This window comes from Leptodactylus fuscus, chromosome 6 (assembly GCF_031893055.1).
Source record: "Leptodactylus fuscus isolate aLepFus1 chromosome 6, aLepFus1.hap2, whole genome shotgun sequence".
In the NCBI taxonomy this organism is placed as follows: domain Eukaryota; kingdom Metazoa; phylum Chordata; class Amphibia; order Anura; family Leptodactylidae; genus Leptodactylus; species Leptodactylus fuscus.
This window is the reverse complement of record NC_134270.1, coordinates 110,811,109-110,830,895: the sequence shown is the minus strand read 5'-3', so window position 1 is coordinate 110,830,895 and position 19,787 is coordinate 110,811,109. Positions and strand designations below refer to the sequence as shown.

The 19,787-nt window shown below is 40.8% G+C and overlaps 1 protein-coding gene across 1 annotated transcript in view; it reads left to right on the top strand.

Moving 5' to 3' along the window:
• LOC142209135 (cadherin-like protein 26) overlaps nucleotides 1-19,493 on the top strand; it is a 71,876-nt gene extending 52,383 nt beyond the window's left edge. The window contains exons 13-21 of the mRNA XM_075278070.1: nucleotides 8,171-8,392; nucleotides 9,034-9,149; nucleotides 9,989-10,045; nucleotides 10,931-10,978; nucleotides 12,861-12,917; nucleotides 13,002-13,067; nucleotides 14,596-14,652; nucleotides 15,049-15,132; nucleotides 19,281-19,493. Coding sequence (XP_075134171.1) covers nucleotides 8,171-8,392; nucleotides 9,034-9,149; nucleotides 9,989-10,045; nucleotides 10,931-10,978; nucleotides 12,861-12,917; nucleotides 13,002-13,067; nucleotides 14,596-14,652; nucleotides 15,049-15,132; nucleotides 19,281-19,493 — 920 coding nt within the window. The remainder of the gene's footprint in view (nucleotides 1-8,170; nucleotides 8,393-9,033; nucleotides 9,150-9,988; nucleotides 10,046-10,930; nucleotides 10,979-12,860; nucleotides 12,918-13,001; nucleotides 13,068-14,595; nucleotides 14,653-15,048; nucleotides 15,133-19,280) is intronic.
• Nucleotides 19,494-19,787: the final 294 nt, after the last annotated feature.

Sequence of the window (19,787 nt, the reverse complement as noted above, 5' to 3'; positions counted from 1 at the left end):
TGGGTGCACATAACCCCCATATATTCTTTGAATTCCCAGTCAGACAATGGCACTGTATACCAGTATTAAAAATTGTGGGTGCACATAACCCCCATATATTCTTTGAATTCCCAGTCAGACAATGGCACTGTATACCAGTATTAAAAATTGTGGGTGCACATAACCCCCATATATTCTTTGAATTCCCAGTCAGACAATGGCACTGTATAGCAGTATTAAAAATTGTGGGTGCACGTAACCCCCATATATTCTTTGAATTCCCAGTCAGACAATGGCACTGTATACCAGTATTAAAAATTGTGGGTGCACGTAACCCCCATATATTCTTTGAATTCCCAGTCAGACAATGGCACTGTATACCAGTAGTAAAAATTGTGGGTGCACATAACCCCCATATATTCTTTGAATTCCCAGTCAGACAATGGCACTGTATACCAGTATTAAAAATTGTGGGTGCACATAACCCCCATATATTCTTTGAATTCCCAGTCAGACAATGGCACTGTATACCAGTATTAAAAATTGTGGGTGCACGTAACCCCCATATATTCTTTGAATTCCCAGTCAGACAATGGCACTGTATACCAGTAGTAAAAATTGTGGGTGCACATAACCCCCATATATTCTTTGAATTCCCAGTCAGACAATGGCACTGTATACCAGTATTAAAAATTGTGGGTGCACGTAACCCCCATATATTCTTTGAATTCCCAGTCAGACAATGGCACTGTATACCAGTAGTAAAAATTGTGGGTGCACATAACCCCCATATATTCTTTGAATTCCCAGTCAGACAATGGCACTGTATACCAGTATTAAAAATTGTGGGTGCACATAACCCCCATATATTCTTTGAATTCCCAGTGAGACAAAGGAACTGTATAGCAGTATTAAAAATTGTGGGTGCACGTAACCCCCATATATTCTTTGAATTCCCAGTCAGACAATGGCACTATATACCAGTATTAAAAATTGTGGGTGCACATAACCCCCATATATTCTTTGAATTCCCAGTCAGACAATGGCACTGTATACCAGTATTAAAAATTGTGGGTGCACATAACCCCCATATATTCTTTGAATTCCCAGTCAGACAATGGCACTGTATACCAGTAGTAAAAATTGTGGGTGCACATAACCCCCATATATTCTTTGAATTCCCAGTCAGACAATGGCACTGTATACCAGTATTAAAAATTGTGGGTGCACATAACCCCCATATATTCTTTGAATTCCCAGTGAGACAAAGGAACTGTATAGCAGTATTAAAAATTGTGGGTGCACATAACCCCCATATATTCTTTGAATTCCCAGTGAGACAAAGGAACTGTATAGCAGTATTAAAAATTGTGGGTGCACGTAACCCCCATATATTCTTTGAATTCCCAGTCAGACAATGGCACTATATACCAGTATTAAAAATTGTGGGTGCACATAACCCCCATATATTCTTTGAATTCCCAGTCAGACAATGGCACTGTATACCAGTATTAAAAATTGTGGGTGCACATAACCCCCATATATTCTTTGAATTCCCAGTCAGACAATGGCACTGTATACCAGTAGTAAAAATTGTGGGTGCACATAACCCCCATATATTCTTTGAATTCCCAGTCAGACAATGGCACTGTATACCAGTATTAAAAATTGTGGGTGCACATAACCCCCATATATTCTTTGAATTCCCAGTCAGACAATGGCACTGTATAGCAGTATTAAAAATTGTGGGTGCACGTAACCCCCATATATTCTTTGAATTCCCAGTCAGACAATGGCACTATATACCAGTATTAAAAATTGTGGGTGCACATAACCCCCATATATTCTTTGAATTCCCAGTCAGACAATGGCACTGTATACCAGTATTAAAAATTGTGGGTGCACGTAACCCCCATATATTCTTTGAATTCCCAGTCAGACAATGGCACTGTATAGCAGTATTAAAAATTGTGGGTGCACGTAACCCCCATATATTCTTTGAATTCCCAGTCAGACAATGGCACTATATACCAGTATTAAAAATTGTGGGTGCACATAACCCCCATATATTCTTTGAATTCCCAGTCAGACAATGGCACTGTATACCAGTATTAAAAATTGTGGGTGCACGTAACCCCCATATATTCTTTGAATTCCCAGTCAGACAATGGCACTGTATAGCAGTATTAAAAATTGTGGGTGCACGTAACCCCCATATATTCTTTGAATTCCCAGTCAGACAATGGCACTATATACCAGTATTAAAAATTGTGGGTGCACATAACCCCCATATATTCTTTGAATTCCCAGTCAGACAATGGCACTGTATAGCAGTATTAAAAATTGTGGGTGCACGTAACCCCCATATATTCTTTGAATTCCCAGTCAGACAATGGCACTGTATACCAGTAGTAAAAATTGTGGGTGCACATAACCCCCATATATTCTTTGAATTCCCAGTCAGACAATGGCACTGTATACCAGTATTAAAAATTGTGGGTGCACATAACCCCCATATATTCTTTGAATTCCCAGTCAGACAATGGCACTGTATACCAGTATTAAAAATTGTGGGTGCACGTAACCCCCATATATTCTTTGAATTCCCAGTCAGACAATGGCACTGTATACCAGTAGTAAAAATTGTGGGTGCACATAACCCCCATATATTCTTTGAATTCCCAGTCAGACAATGGCACTGTATACCAGTATTAAAAATTGTGGGTGCACATAACCCCCATATATTCTTTGAATTCCCAGTCAGACAATGGCACTGTATAGCAGTATTAAAAATTGTGGGTGCACGTAACCCCCATATATTCTTTGAATTCCCAGTCAGACAATGGCACTATATACCAGTATTAAAAATTGTGGGTGCACATAACCCCCATATATTCTTTGAATTCCCAGTCAGACAATGGCACTGTATACCAGTATTAAAAATTGTGGGTGCACGTAACCCCCATATATTCTTTGAATTCCCAGTCAGACAATGGCACTGTATAGCAGTATTAAAAATTGTGGGTGCACATAACCCCCATATATTCTTTGAATTCCCAGTCAGACAATGGCACTGTATACCAGTATTAAAAATTGTGGGTGCACATAACCCCCATATATTCTTTGAATTCCCAGTCAGACAATGGCACTGTATACCAGTATTAAAAATTGTGGGTGCACATAACCCCCATATATTCTTTGAATTCCCAGTGAGACAAAGGAACTGTATAGCAGTATTAAAAATTGTGGGTGCACGTAACCCCCATATATTCTTTGAATTCCCAGTCAGACAATGGCACTGTATACCAGTATTAAAAATTGTGGGTGCACATAACCCCCATATATTCTTTGAATTCCCAGTGAGACAAAGGAACTGTATAGCAGTATTAAAAATTGTGGGTGCACGTAACCCCCATATATTCTTTGAATTCCCAGTCAGACAATGGCACTGTATACCAGTATTAAAAATTGTGGGTGCACGTAACCCCCATATATTCTTTGAATTCCCAGTCAGACAATGGCACTATATACCAGTATTAAAAATTGTGGGTGCACATAACCCCCATATATTCTTTGAATTCCCAGTCAGACAATGGCACTGTATAGCAGTATTAAAAATTGTGGGTGCACGTAACCCCCATATATTCTTTGAATTCCCAGTCAGACAATGGCACTGTATAGCAGTATTAAAAATTGTGGGTGCACATAACCCCCATATATTCTTTGAATTCCCAGTGAGACAATGGCACTGTATACCAGTAGCAAAAATTGTGGGTGTATATAGCCCCAATTCTATTGCTAGGGGACTTGCAGGGTATTTCTGAGGTGAAGGTGGGGGGGCACACCGTTGGAACGGGGATTTGGGGTGTATATATGGGGTATACGGGAATACACTGTCAGTGTGTTCCATTCAGGATCCTGGGAAAGCTGGGTTGCGGCGATTGAGCCCGTCAGTGCCACGTTACACTGACAAGCTTCTCCCTGGAATTGAAGTTATATGTAAGCCCAATATATTCTTTGAATTCCCAGTGAGACAATGGCACTATATGGCAGTAGCAAAAATAGTGGGTGTATATAGCCCCAATTCTATTGCTAGGGGACTTGCAGGGTATTTCTGGGGTGAAGGTGGGGGGGCACACCGTTGGAACGGGTATCGGGGGTATATATCGGGTATACGGGAATACACTGACAGTGTATTCCATTCAGGATCCTGGGAAAGCTGGGTTGCGGCGATTGAGCCCGTCAGTGCCACGTTACACTGACAAGCTTCTCCCTGGAATTTAGCTCTTATAAGAGCTGTTGGTTGTCTTCTCCTTCCTATCCTAGCCTGTCCCTGCCTACCCAGAATCTAAGCCCTAGCTAGCTGGACGGAAACCTCCGTCCTCGGTGAATTGCAAGCTCAGAATGACGCGAAGCTGGGCGGCGCTGTTCTTTTAAATTAGAGGTCACATGTTTTCGGCAGCCAATGGGTTTTGCCTACTTTTTTCAACGTCACCGGTGTCGTAGTTCCTGTCCCACCTACCCTGCGCTGTTATTGGAGCAAAAAAGGCGCCAGGGAAGGTGGGAGGGGAATCGAGTAATGGCGCACTTTACCACGCGGTGTTCGATTCGATTCGAACATGCCGAACAGCCTAATATCCGATCGAACATGAGTTCGATAGAACACTGTTCGCTCATCTCTACTCAGGATGAAATGAATACTGTATACACAAGTTTTCTGCAGACATTTTCTTTGATGAGATGAAAGTATAAACTATTTTTCTCCTTCTGAAGCAGCGTTTATGTTTGAGTTGGTCTTTGTGGTGTTGAAAAAGAGAATGTACAGTATCCTAAAATCTTGAAACCCCTCAGCAGACCACTGTTCACTAGAGATCAGCGAACAGTGAAATCGTCGAGATTCGATATTTGTTTCAAATAGCCCCTAAATATTAGACTATTCGAACGAATATCGAAACCTATTATAGTCTATGGGGAAGAATACTTTGTTTCAGGGGAAGCCACACTTCGACTCAGGAGAGTCACCAAGTCCACTATGACACCCCAGGAAATGATGCCAACATCCTGGAATGCAACTCGGACAGCAGAGGAAGCATGCCTGGAGGCATCTAACATGCCCAAGTACCTGTATTAACGCCACTATCTCGTCAGGATCCCTGTCAGCTTGCGATATGCGGGAGCTGACTTTTTCACATAGGATTGCATTGACCAGCGTTGATTGTCCGAATGCCATACAGAGTACAGCATTCGGCCAGTCAACGCTGGTTCTGCTGGAGGAGGCGGCAGAGATGTAGCAGAGCTGAGTGTGTACTGAGCTCTGCTACACCAGAGATGTAGCAGAGCTGAGTGTGCGCTGAGCTCTGCCACACCAGAGATGTAGCAGAGCTGAGTGCCGGAGAAGGCAGAGTCTAAGATCGGTCCACAGTCTGATCTCAGATGTAGCAGTGTTGAGCTCACAGCTCTGCTACACCTGAGATGTAGCAGAGCTGGCCGTGCGCTGAGCTCTGCTACATCTCTGGTGTAGCAGAGTTCAGCGCACACTCAGCCCTGCTACATCTCTGGTGTAGCAGAGCTGTGAGCTCAACACTGTTACATCTGAGATCAGACTGTGGACCGATCTTAGACTCTGCCTTCTCCGGCACTCAGTTTGTAGTGCGTTTGCCTCGTGGTATTCGATTGTAATCGAATACCTCGAACAGCCTGATATTCGATCGAATATCAATTCGATCGAACACCGTTCGCTCATCTCTACTGTTCACCAATCCATTATATGAACAGGAGTAAAGGATGGAGAATTCGTAATATATATTGACTTTAGGCCTTATTATATAGAAGACACTTGCATAAGAGATGGTATTGCCCTCAAAGTGTTAACTCAAACCTAGAATTATGTTTGAGTCTATTTGACATGTAGAATCCAGTATATTGGCTACCCCAGATGTGACCTGTCTTATATATTGACAAACAGTTACTGATGACATACCTAAAGAACCGGTTATGGGAAGAATGAGACACACCTCATGCTCCTTGTCAATTCCCGTAGGCAAAACCCATAGTAAGGATCATGATGAGAACTTACATTTTTACGGTTGTTTCTTAGTATAATTTTAGCAAGTTTTTCAACTACTTGTTATGAACTACAAATCATGTCACATTCCAATGTCAATTAAGCCAAGAACACATCTATATAGCGAATGCAGAGGTTCTTAGAAAACCTGGAACAGAAAGGTCAATAGCATACCCAGAATTGTTATACATCTTAAAGCTAAGCTCCACGTACGGTGTGAAAGTGTAAAATCTATAATATACACTCTACTTTTTACAGATACACTTTGATTTGAAAAGTGCTGTAGAATATGTTTGTGCTATATATGTATGAAGTATTATTATTATTACAAATAATTTAACTTAGAAAGATTAAAGGAATTTTCCCATCTCAAAGGTCTTATCTGTACTGTTAGCTTATGTAAATTCAAGAGTTTTCCTAAATACATTGTTTTAGCAATGCTGCTTTGGTTTCTTGCTATGTGAAATTATTCCTCCTATTGTTTACACACGCTTGTCAAGGAACCCTGCCTGTACCATCTCCTTATCAAGGCATATAGATTGGATGATGTGACTCATGGGAGGGGATTGAGTTCTTTGTATTACTTTCAGAGCTGTTTTCTTCTGGTCTATGCTTGGACAATCTGTTCAGCTAATTACAGTTTATTGACACTTGGACAATGTCAATTATCTCCCCACGTATAAATACAAAGATAGTATTGAGTTTACTACAAGTCCATTGTCTTCTTGGTAGATGTGTTCTCCTAAACCTGTGTGATATAATACACGTTTACTATGTATATTTGAACTGCATTTCTAGTAAGCATAATAAAAATGTCTATATTTAGGGAGATAATTCATAGTGTCCTGTCCATCAAACAATCAAAGCCTACCCACCAGCCTGTTGCAGAATACAGGAATGAGAAGAAGACACAGTAGGCAATCTGCTGAGAGAGGGAGATGGGGAAAGCCCCTTTAAGCAAAGATAGGGTCTAGCATCAGTCTATGAGATATGAGATTAGGAGTAAGACTTTCACCCCAGACATGCCCTTCATCGGCTCAGGGTTATGTACAGTCTAAACTATTTTTAATAATAATAATTGGAATTTTTTGGAGATTTTGAACTGCTGTTGAATCTTTTGTTTGCTGTATGAGAACCTACACCTTTAACCCTCTGTGCTTCTGAGCTTTTCTCTGCAGCTATTGATGTGCTGACAAACTTAGTTTTTGCACTTAAAAGTGTAATTCCCATTTTTTGCTATTGTCTTGGGGATGCTTGGCCAACATATTTGTAATATGCTTAATTAAGTATAATGAATCTAACTTCCTTTAAGCAGAAAACAGTAACGTTCCCAGTTCTAACTAAGCATTGCCAGATATAGTCTATCTCTACACATGTACTCAGTGCAGAATGTAGAACCAAAGGTAGGATCAGCTTTTGCATTATGTGCCCCTGGTGAAGAGCTATCGGTGCCGTTACTGTAGCTCTTCAGTGTCAGAAGAGCATTTCTAACAGTCTGTGAGGAACGCCCCTCCTGACAGTAGAGTTGGCTTTCTAGCGATATATAAAACAGCATGTGCCCGAGGACCTGAAAGGTGCTCTTTAAACTACAGCTATAAAACGGCGCGTTGGCAGCTCAGTGGTCCAAAACTAACTGACAGGTTCTCTTCATAGGGTTTGCCTTATATAAACAGCCTATTGGGGCATATAAATATGATAGAAGTCATTCTCACCTCAAGAACCCTCTTGATGAGCAGAATGGAGAGGTGATGAAGGGGGCTAGCAATTTGTGTATATATGCCATGGACCACCATTCATTAAAATAAAAACGTAATACTGCATTTTCCACAGGATGGACAGATCCAGTTTCCTTTGTGTTAACCCTTGCTTTATCCTATTGTAGACAGGTCACAGCAGGGAGGCTCAGGACAGTAGCTGTATGGGGGTGGGAGTCATAAGAAAAGATATAAAGTATCCTTTTCTCTGTATTATTATACAAAATAGGATAGGGCTGGATTTTTTTTTACATATTCTGTGTCACATTTCCTTTAATACTGTTATATTTACCTAGGCATGCATTCCCTGAATCTCTAGCTATTGGACTGACTTCTGCTAAGTAATTAAGTCTCACATTCTCACTTTTTTTAGATGATATCCTCAAGGTTAAAAAGGAGAAAAATGCTGCTCATGGAAACCATACCTTACATCTTGAAATCTATGACCTCCAAGGCGTTGTATCATTGGAGAATCTCACAGTATATGTGTGTGAATGTTTGGGTGGCGAGGTCTGTATCCAGAAAATGGCCGACCCACCAACTTTAGGTGGAGGCGCCATTGCACTGCTACTGTTGGTTCCAGTATTCTTCCTATGTGAGTAGTTTTTTTTCTTATGTATTCTATGTCAGTAGAGCTCACTATTGTTTTGGGCCTTAGATTTCTACAGAATATCCCGTTTCTTCTGTGGGGACATTGAAGGAAAAGCACACATAGGTATTACAGATTAGTAGCAGCAATTGCCTAAATAAAGGGATTTTCAGAAAGCGGAAACCCCTTTACAATGGATGGTATTTTCATTTGCTGAAGGTCAGTGGTCTCCAACCTGTGACTGTCCAGCTGTTGTGAAACTCCTAGCATGCCCTGACCCCTGCAGTTTTAATATAGCAAATGGTAGACAATTCTGAAGTTGATGTTGATATTGACAAGTTGTAACACTTATTTTTGCACTTTTAATGTGGTGCAAATAACTGAATGAACATATTAACTACAAGTACCCTTGATCTGCTTCTATACTGGGATTTACTCACTAGGGGGCAGTGTTGCTTCTTATAGTTCCTGTTCTTTTTCCTGATTATATAGCTTATATTATTATATAGGAATGCATGGCCTTCAGTCTTCACTTGAGCTTTTCTAAGACTTACTTTACCAGTCTGGTCCCTGTTCATGGTACAATGCCCCCTACTGCTGTACCTCTTCCAAGCACTCACCTTAATTCACTTTCTTCATACATACAGTACTATGTCTCCTGCTGTGCAAAATAGAAACCAAGAAAATCATGGTCCCTGTGGAAAATGAACCTCTAAACTCACTGATTACCTACAATGAGGAATCGGAGAAGAAGGATTGTCTGGTATGAAGTCATGTTTGTCATAACCGTAGACTAGTGTGCTTCTCTGGGATATGATCATCGTTATAGCTCCTGTAGTGGTTGTCAGTAAGCTTTCCCAGGCTTCTGCATGGCAATTCTAAATACTTATGCAGTGATAATTTTATATCTTCCAATCATCCTGAATTGAGTGGGACAGATCCAGATTTTAGGTGCTGTCCTGGGCAGTGTGTGGTTTGTCCTGACTTCCACTCTATCTGCATAATTTTGATGTAGATAGAGTAGATGTAGTTGAATACAATGGTGAACTAGGATGCCAGCTCCTTGCTTGACCATTCAGCCCCTGTAGCGGCTACATGTGTCTTGGATGTAGACAGTCACAATGGTACATCACTTCATCACTTCTGCTGCTCCAAGTCACAAGAGTAGATCCTGGGGTAACAAGTTAAGACTATTTTTTGCCACAAGGAGGGGGCATTATGTGTGAGGACCACAAGGGGATATTATAATGAATCAAGGCCACAAGGCAATATTCTACTGTGTGTGCGCCTCGATGAGGACATTATACTCTGTGGGAGCAACAGGGTGACATAATTTGTGGGGTCAAAAAAGGGATGTTATACATTGAAGGGGCCACTAGGGGAACATTATATTGTGTGGGTGCCACAAGGGTACATTATGCTGTGTGGCAGCCACATGGAATGTGACACTTTTATATGTGGGGTCCATAAGGTGACATTATAAACTGTCTATCTATCTATCTATCTATCTATCTATCTATCTATCTATCTATCTATCTATCTATCTATCTATCTATCTACAGTATCCACCTAAACCTGTCACATTTCTTTATTTCATTTTAGGCTGCAGATCTATTGAATGGAGTGGGAAATATTGCTGATGTTACAACCAATGACCAGGTAATCTGCCTGATTCATATAGAATGATTTATTTATTGACAGAATATGTAAAAAAAATTCCTCTTAACAGGGGTATATTTGGGCCCAATAGCAAACCTTTTACTGGTCCTACCTTTACTAGCCCCCACACAATATAAAGCCCCTTTACTGGTGCCCACATGGTATAACACTCCCTTTTCTGGCCTCTACATTGCATAATTCCCCCTTTACTGGCCTCTACATTGTATAATTCCCCTTTTATTGGCCTTCATATACTATTATGCTCCCTTTACTGGCCCTCGCATGGTATAAAGGCCCCTTTACTGGTCCCACATGGTATTAAACCCTCTTACATACTCGCACACTGTATATTGCCTCCTTATTGGACTCCAGACAGTAAGCTACCTTCGCTACCATCCACACAATACATTTTTGGTACAGTTGCCTACATGTAATATTGCAGCTCACTCCTATACATTTCAATATAAAAAATTTGCAAAATCCAACACAACCTTTGGACAAGTATATTTTTATTAGAGCACAACTCATGAACAAACCCTTTAATTCCTCCATGAGTTTACCAGAGCAGTAAAAGACTATGAAAAACATCCTTATTTTGGCAGACCCTGAATGTCCATAAATTACATTGACAGCCCATTGATTAAAACAGAAACTGTGCAATACTTATTTTTTTCCTGTGGCAACCCTCCAGGAAAATGGTACAAGTGCTGCTCAGCTGTGTCAAAAATTTCAGCTGATCACTGGAGTTCCCAGCAAAGGGACACTCAGGGATCATCGTATTTTAAAGAGACCCTTGTAACAATAAGGGACTGTCAAAAGTGGACATCCCTTTAACATATTTTCTGAGCACAGATACTAAACATGTTTTTTTTATCTGTGGGATAGGAGGAGATTGACTCGGCATTCAACAGATCCAGTACCAGAAGGCTTTCGGTAAGATGATGTGTAAAGTTTTCGCATACTGACGGGATTAAGGAAGCATTGCTTCAGTTTAGGTTGTAAGCAATTTCACGATTTTCAATGAAAATATCAAATCAGCAAACTTGTGAATTTTTCTCAGGTCTGCAGCAAAGGCTTCAGGAATAAATTTACATATTTAGAGGTAAAAGGTAGAAATAGATGCCGGTAAAAGCCGACTAATTAGAACAAAAAAAACAGTTTCCATTTTTTATATTTTTTTTTCAACAAACCAGCAAGCTCTACTGTATTCACATACCCCAGAGACTTCTCTAGGGTTTATGAGTGCTGGGGAGGGGGAGAATAGTTTATGGTAATGTTGAGTAAAAAGTAGGAAATTGATCTGTTTACGCTATCATTGTAAAGGTGGAAAAAAAAACAAGAAAGGAATGTATAAAATGTTTAGCAAAAACAGCTGCATTCTCTAGGCAGCATAGGAAAAAGTTCAGGCAGCTGCTTGGCAAGCCAGTCAATCTCCAGGCCGCTGTGGAAATCTGGAGGTGTCAGTTGCATAGACCAGAAAACCATATATATGTATTGAAGAAATTCAGGTGGCTTCTTATTTTAGACATTTGCTTAACAACATGTGAAACCGCCATTGGGTGTCATGTCTCCGTGCTGCTGTTATGTTCTAGTGTATCAATGGATAAGTACAGAATACCATTTGTATATGTAGTATATTATATGTAGTTGAAGCATATAGAAAAGGATAGTAGGATCCGCTCGACCAGGTAAGTTAAAAAATAACTTTTAATCCGACATGGTTAAAAAACACACAAAAGTAAATAGATGTGAAATGACAAAAAAGAAGAAAAATGGTGATTAAAACCACATTCTGATAGCTCTAGCTGACGCGTTTCAAGACGCAAGGTCTCTTACTCATAGCTTTGCAAAGCTTCTTCTTTTTTGTCATTTCACATCTATTTACTTTTGTGTGTTTTTTAACCATGTCGGATTAAAAGTTATTTTTTAACTTACCTGGTCGAGCGGATCCTACTATCCTTTTCTATATGCTTCAACTACAAAGTGCCTTAGTCAGAGGCCAGGATCGTGCACCCAGGAATTATAAGGACTTATCAAGCTAACTGGAGGTGGTGAGCTATATGCTTATTTTTCTTATCTATTTATATTATATGTACTATAAAGTATTTAGTGATCTAAATCGTTCCGTTGTAAAGCCATCTGTGTCTTAAATAGATATAATATTTAAGACACCAGGTGCAATAAATCTAAAAATAAAAAAGCTTTATGTCCATCCTGCGACTATACTCCTAGCACTGGCACAGTTCTTCACTGAAGCCAAAAGAGTACACCATACCTCCGGTACTTGCGCAGTGAACCTGAGCGTATGTCCTCTGCTTCACTGAAAAACTGCACAGGAGCACCAGAGTTGAGTCTGATGAGAGTCATCGGACTCATCTCTAGATAAATATACAGGTTTATTTTATTTAAATGTGGGCACAGATAGATTTAAAGCGGCAATTTGGGACACTAAACCCCCAGTCTATAAGAACCTGTGGGTGATTTAGTTTTCCAAATTTACATGACAGGTTCCCTTTAAGGGAGTTGTGGTGGCTGCTTAACAATTGCCATCACCTTGGGACATGTCTAATAACATGTATAGCATGTAATCCCATAAAATATCCTGTGTCACCTTTCATTTTTATACTTGGGCCACTAATGTATAATTCACTACTATTGTTGTTATTGCAATGGCATAGCTAGGATCTTTTCACCAATAGAGACTGCTATTGTTATAAGGCATCTGTATGATTCCCTATCATAATCATACTATTGGCTACAGTAAACTCTTTGATACTTTGTAATTACTGAATATATGTCTTTTACACTGATGCAGGCACAAGCGATGGTTGCCTATAATAAGGCAAGAGTAGGACGCTCCAACAGTGTACAGGTAAGCATCCCTTGGGTTTGAGGCAGTCTTCCATAGATTATTGATTTTTTTTTGGTTGCAGTAATCTATTTATGATTCTTGTAGGTTAATTCCAATGAAAATCAAGTAGGATCAGCACCTTTCGATCGAGCAAGCAGACGCCGACATTCGGTAAGATTATGATAAAATACCAATCTTGCCAGAGACATAACTGGCCTCCAGTGCAAAATCTATGACATACCAGGGGGGACCCAAAAGTACTCAATTCTGCAGCTAGTTATTTGTTCAACCACGCCTTCTCAGTCAGTGTGCCAAGCGGCGTTGATGCGGAAGGTTTCGTCTACCCGCAGTGAATATTCTTGCAAGAGCTGTTTTGTCCAGCCGTTGTTTTTCTTCATGGAGAAGTTTCATGAGCAGCGCGTGGCTGTGAAGTTTTGCTTTCTGCTTGGGAAAAAAACAATGACAATTGATGATCAACCGCGTTCTAGACGTCCGTCAACTTCCCCAACGGACGAAAGTGTCCAAAAATCAATGAGCTTGTGCGTGAAGATCGACAACGAACCATTGAGAAACTTGAAGAGTGGTCTGGAGTGAGTTGGAGCTCGATTCAGCGCATTTTATCGGAGGATTTGGGCATGTCACGGGTCGCTGCAAAGTTTGTGTCGCGGCTCTTGACTGATCAACAGAAAGAGCGTCGCATCGAAACATGCCGTGCCATGAAAGAACATGCCGAAACCGACCCAGAATTTTTTTCTAAAATTATTATGGGAGACGAGTCTTGGTGTTATGCTTACGACCCAGAAACTAAACAACAATGAAGCCACTGGAAGACGCCATCCTCGCCCCGTGCCAAAAAGGCTCGTCAAGTGAAGTCCAATGTGAAGACAATGGTCATTTGTTTTTTCGATGTAAAAGGGATTGTGCACTTGGAATTTGTTCTAACAGGTCAGACCGTCAACCAGGTTTTCTACTTGGGGGTTCTCAAGAGGTTGCGCAACAGTGTGCGGCGAAAAAGGCCCGAAATGTGGCAGTCTGGTGATTGTTTTTTCCACCACGAAAATGCCCCAGCCTACATCGCCATCTTGGTGACCACTTTCATGGCAAGAAACGGCATGGCTGTCTTGCCCCACCCACCCTATTCACCCGATATGGCTCTCAGTGACTTTTTTTTATTCCCACGAATGAAGAGGAATCTAAAGGGGAAGCGTTTCGCCGACATGGAGGAGGTGAAGGGGAAAACGACGGAGGCACTTGCACACATCAAAGTAGATGAGTTTAAAATTTTTTTTGAACAATGGCAGACGAGATTTGACAAGTGTATTGGCGCTAAAGGAGATTACTTTGAAGGAGATTGAAGGAATTTTGTACAAAAAAATAAATACACGCTTCAAAAACAACTTTTCTGTAAACTTTTGGGTACCCCCTCGTATCTACCATCTGCCATATAGGATACTGGTGTATTTTTATGTGGAGATGCGGCCTCAGGTCTTTAGTACACACTAGAGCCAAGTGTCTCTGCTACCTGTGCAACATTATAGTAGCAATAAGTGGTGCAGATGTAGCAGTACTTCCCAGAGCCTGGTGCCTTAAAACTCTCTCTGTCGCTGGGTTGGGTTTCTAGTAGATGACCCTTCTATAAGCTTACCAAAGTTATTGGGGTTACTCAATAACACTACCTCTATTTGTGTCTGTCTTTCAGAGCTATCACACTGGGAGAAGACAGAACTTTGAAAGAGTCAATTCTTTAAGAATTCAGGTATGTTACTTGTAATCCAATGGGTTTTGTTGACATAATTATACAGCTCTTGACTAACCATGAAAGTTAATTTTTCGGGGTAATCATGGTCAATAAAATACTAGCATGTTCATTGCATCAATGTACCTTTGGTAGTGGGTCTAGAATTAGTACCTTTAGGGTACTGGGGCCATTGGTTTGTGTTCAACCGCCAAAAAAATCTGCAATGTAGTAAAGCTAAAACAGCAACAAGGTTCTTCCAAAAACATCCAAGTTCTTTGTTAAGCATGTAGGATGTGTAGGGCAGCACCTCATGTATGAAAATGGGGGAATACCAGTGAATACCAGTAAATGCAGTGGTGTGCTTAGTAATGTGTTATGTGCAGTGAATATTAATATTTTTGTTACATTTTTTAGCAGGCAAATACTGGACATCGCGTTGCTAATTACAGTTCTTTGCAAAGAAAATATTCCAAGACCCTGGAGACAGCTTTAATAAAGGTACAATGTCCCTAAGTTCTAACATAACCCAGCAAGGTGGACATAGACAGCAGAGAACAGTATATGTCTATATAGGTATACCCTTGTTCAGAATCTATTTATTAATTAGGCAAGGTGAATAAAAAACAAACAAACAAAAAAAACCACACGATGTCAGCGCAGTCCGGTGCTACTACTCGGCTGTCTTCTTTTGTGGAAGTCCTCACCGACTGTGAGATCCTGGGCCCCTTCTTCTGAGGCCAAAGAGGCAGCAGACTAAGGAAGGGACCCGGGGACATCTGCCAGAAGAAAACAACCACGCTGGGAGGCACTGAAGCACCAGTGACAGGTGAGTATTTTTTTTTTTTCATGTCCCCTGGCCTAAATAAAAAAAAAAAAATCAAATTTCAGCCTGGACCACCCCTTTAATGACACAGCCTATTTTAATCTTCAGGGCAAGGTATAATTTTTTGCCATAACTTTATTATTTTACCATTCTTGCAAAGACAAGTTGTATTTTTAAGTGGAACCATTTTGGAGTACATATAAGGCATGGGGGGGGGGTTGTTTTTATGTTGCTCACTATACTATGCTCACCATAATAAATGGAATGCTAATTTCGTTGCAAGAAAGGGTCATGTGCCAAAGATATGCCACATTAATACCCACCTAAGCCAGAAAACTTGTGTAGATGGATTAATAAAGCTCCCATTATTCTTTTCAGTTATCACAGATTTTAGTTGTCATAGAATTGTGTCCTGCAGAAGGAATATCGCACCAAATGGCCCCTAAGTGGCAACTCTAGCTCCTTTCTCTGTAGCAGCTGCAGACGTTTGTTGACTTACCTAGTGAAACAGGTACAACCAAGCCATGGCGTTTGACTTGTCGTCTGCCCTAATTTCCTACATGGAGAAAATTTAGACTGCATTACAGTCCTCCTGCTGCTTCTAATAGGGGAAACAAATAGGAGATGTGAGCCCCAGGAAAGCCCTGCTGAGAAACCATACGTTATAGATGCTCCTGTTTAGATTGAAGTCTTGCACATGCCTTCAGCATATTTCTTCACATTTTCTAGATTTCTAGTTGTTGAAATCTACAAATGGGTTCAAGCCCTCTACAAGGAAGCTCATAGTTCTATTAATTGAGTAAATAGGGATTATTCCATTTAACAGACCCCCGACCAATATCATTTAACATTAGGTGAAATTTACCTTTAAATGTTGCACAGGGTGACATATACCATTGAGATAGTTAAATTATCCTCTTATTGTATCCTCTATTATCTTTAACAGATAATAATGAATGGAATCTTTATCTCGCCACACAGAGATATGAGAGTTAAAACTATAAGCTGGAGGAGAGAGGCTGTATTCTATTCTGGGCATTTAATGATCGCTCCCACATCTCTAAAAACACAAATCAGCAAACAGAAAAATAATGATTCTGCACTAACAAATGACTGTCTTTATACTGGGAATGCTTTCCTTAAGTGTGATGTCTGCAGGCCCTATGCCGTATAGTAGGTTATATATATAATTATCCAGCAAATAGAAAAACTGCTGTAGATAAAAGGATAGAAAAGAACAATCAATGCACAGTACAGAAACAAAGCCATCAATTAACAACTGGCGACAAATCATTTTACATTAATTGCACAGCATAGTACATACACATTATTATGTAGCCATATATAAAAATATAATCATTTTATATAAATTGCAGAACAAAACAAATATACAAAAAAGAAAAAGTATAAAAGAATATATTTTCAGCATAGCTCTCGGTTCAATTACGGTAATTATTATCTTATTTTGCACCAGTATCCAGTCCAAGTGATGGAAAAAAAATCATTTTTATTTACATTGTACTGATAAACATGATGGAAAAGCAAGGGCTAAATAATTATTGGGACAGTTAACAAGAGTCCATGGCCAAAAGGGACCCACTGCCTCTAGATCACTAAGGACAAAAACTGCCTAAAGAGTCATAAGGGCCAAAACATCCTTTATACGGTTTAATGTTCCATGGGGAAGTTTATTCCAGTGCCAAAATGAATAATTATCAACCAAAAAACGTTTTATTATTATTATAATAAAAAATTGCACTCACCTTCCGTTACCAGTTTTGGACCTCCTCATGGTGTTTGGCGCTCTGGGTCTTCCTTCTCGTGGCATCTGGCACTCTTCTCTGATGTCAGGTGCTTGGGTTACAGCTGAGGCCTGTGATTGGACCTCAGTGGTGACATGGACACACTGAGCATCATGACGTCCCTTCCATTATATCAGAACTAATTCGGACTTAACTGGGGGTTTATTTTGTCTGAACACAGGATGAAACAAATCTTCTGGGCTTGGCCCATCTTTACTTAAAGAGGACCTTTCACCACTTTTGGGCACATGCAGTGTTATATACTGCTGGAAAGCTGACAGTGCGCTGAATTCAGCGCACTGTCGGCTTTCCCGATCTGTGCCCGGTGTAAAGAGCTTACGGTGCTGGTACCGTAGTGCTCTATGGTCAGAAGGGCGTTTCTGACCATTAGCCAGGAACGTCCTTCTGCCTCGCGGCGCCTATCGCGCTGTGCTGTGGAGCGGGGAGGAACTCCCCCCTCCCGCTCCTGACAATGCTCGTCTATGGACGAGCTGTGTGAGCAGAGGGAGGGGGGCGTTCCTCTCGGCTCCACAGCACAGCGCGATAGGCGCCGCGAGGCAGAAGGACGTTCCTGGCTAATGGTCAGAAACGCCCTTCTGACCATAGAGCACTACGGTACCAGCACCGTAAGCTCTTTACACCGGGCACAGATCGGGAAAGCCGACAGTGCGCTGAATTCAGCGCACTGTCAGCTTTCCAGCAGTATATAACACTGCATGTGCCCAAAAGTGGTGAAAGGTCCTCTTTAAGATAAGAAATGTTAGCTTAGTGTGAGGAAGTGTAGAAAAATATGATCAGACATTGTGATAACCCTGCCTAAAAAGATTGTATTTTTAAGGTATGTTTGATGATCCCGTGGTTTGGTAATAATATGACTGACCGAGGTAGAGCATTACAGAGCACCATTGCAGCTCCAAAAAAGTCTTGAAGACAGGAGTGGGATGTTCGCAAAATAAAGGAACAAGTCTAAGGTCATTGGCAGAACGTAGAGGACGGTTAGGTGGTATACAGTTACAAGGGAGATGTATGGAGGTGCTGCCTTATGGAGGGATTTGCGGATGAGTGTGATAAGTGTATATTGCATTCTGTGGTGGATGGGCATCCAGTGCAGTGACTGGCACAAGGTAGATTCATCTGTGTACTAGCTTGACACAATGATGAGTCTGGCAGCTGCATTTAGGAAAGATTGTAGAGGGGAGAGCTTAGCAATTGGCAGACTAAATAGGAGAGCATGGCAATATTCTAGACAACAGTGAATTGAGCAACAATGAGGGTTTTTGATGGTTCCACAGTAAGAAAAATGTGGGTTCTGGAGAGGTTTTTGAGGTGCAGGTGACATAAACGTCCAACTGGTTGAATATGAGGGGCGAAGGAGAGATCTGAGTCGAATACAACCCCTGTAACGATGCTAGTTATCAGATTTGGTGTCCAAATGGTGGGGCAAATGGTACAGTACTTAATAATAAATGGAGGATAAGTACCTCAGAGGTAGAAGAAACCATGGTCAGACGTTTGCCGAGATCGGTACACAGGAGGAGCAGATCAACCGTAGTCAGACATTAGCAAAAGTTCGGTACACAGGAGTAGCACGGTAGTGGTGAGGTTCAGGGCAACAAGGAGCAGACAGCCAGAATAATCAGTCACAGGATGGAGTATGCTGTGAGTTTATATAGGACGGGCTAAACTGTGATTGGCCACAGAACAGGTAATCTTAATAAACCAATTACTCCAACAGAAGAGACCAGAAAAGGTAAAGCACAGAACAAAACAGGATTCCAAATCGTACAATGGTTAAGGCCGCAGAACATAGCCAGAAAGTCATGGGTTCAAGACCCAGTGAATTCAGTTTGTGACAACCCCGAAACAGTGGACATGCTGCTTCAATGTTATAGTAACCATATAACTACAACTTCTGCAACCCTTATAGCTGTGTCCCTGGGACAGATATTTATTGATTCTCATGTGCCATGTTTGTACAATACATACAAGAAATTTATTCTAAACTTTGCTTTTGTTTACAGAAACTATATGCCCAGATGAATACACAGGACATATACAAGCCTAAAGTGTATGCCGAGGAAGGAGAACTTTCTCATGCTTCTTCTCTGGAAGCCATCAGCATTCCAGACAGCAGTGTCAGTCTTGCAAATCTTCAGAGCTTTGGGTCCAAGTTCAACGTTCTGGAGAACATTTGCGAACACCACATTATGAAAGTTCCTACAGAAGAGCCTTAAACTAAAGAATATTGTATAACAAGAAACCAACTGGCATAGCTCATGAACTGAGAGAAACCAAGAACAACAACATGTTGCTTAAGTATGGTGAGATCAGGTATTGAAAATGGAAGATGAAGTACAAAGGAACAGCTAGGATCTCATAAAAATTCAGAGAGGATGTACATAACTTCTTGATATCCAGGAATATCCAGGTGGAATGCCTTGGATGAAGTTTCCATAACTTGTTCATTTTGTGTAACCTTAGTTTTGGACACTTAAACTGAACTGAGAATATAGTTGTAGTCTACAGAT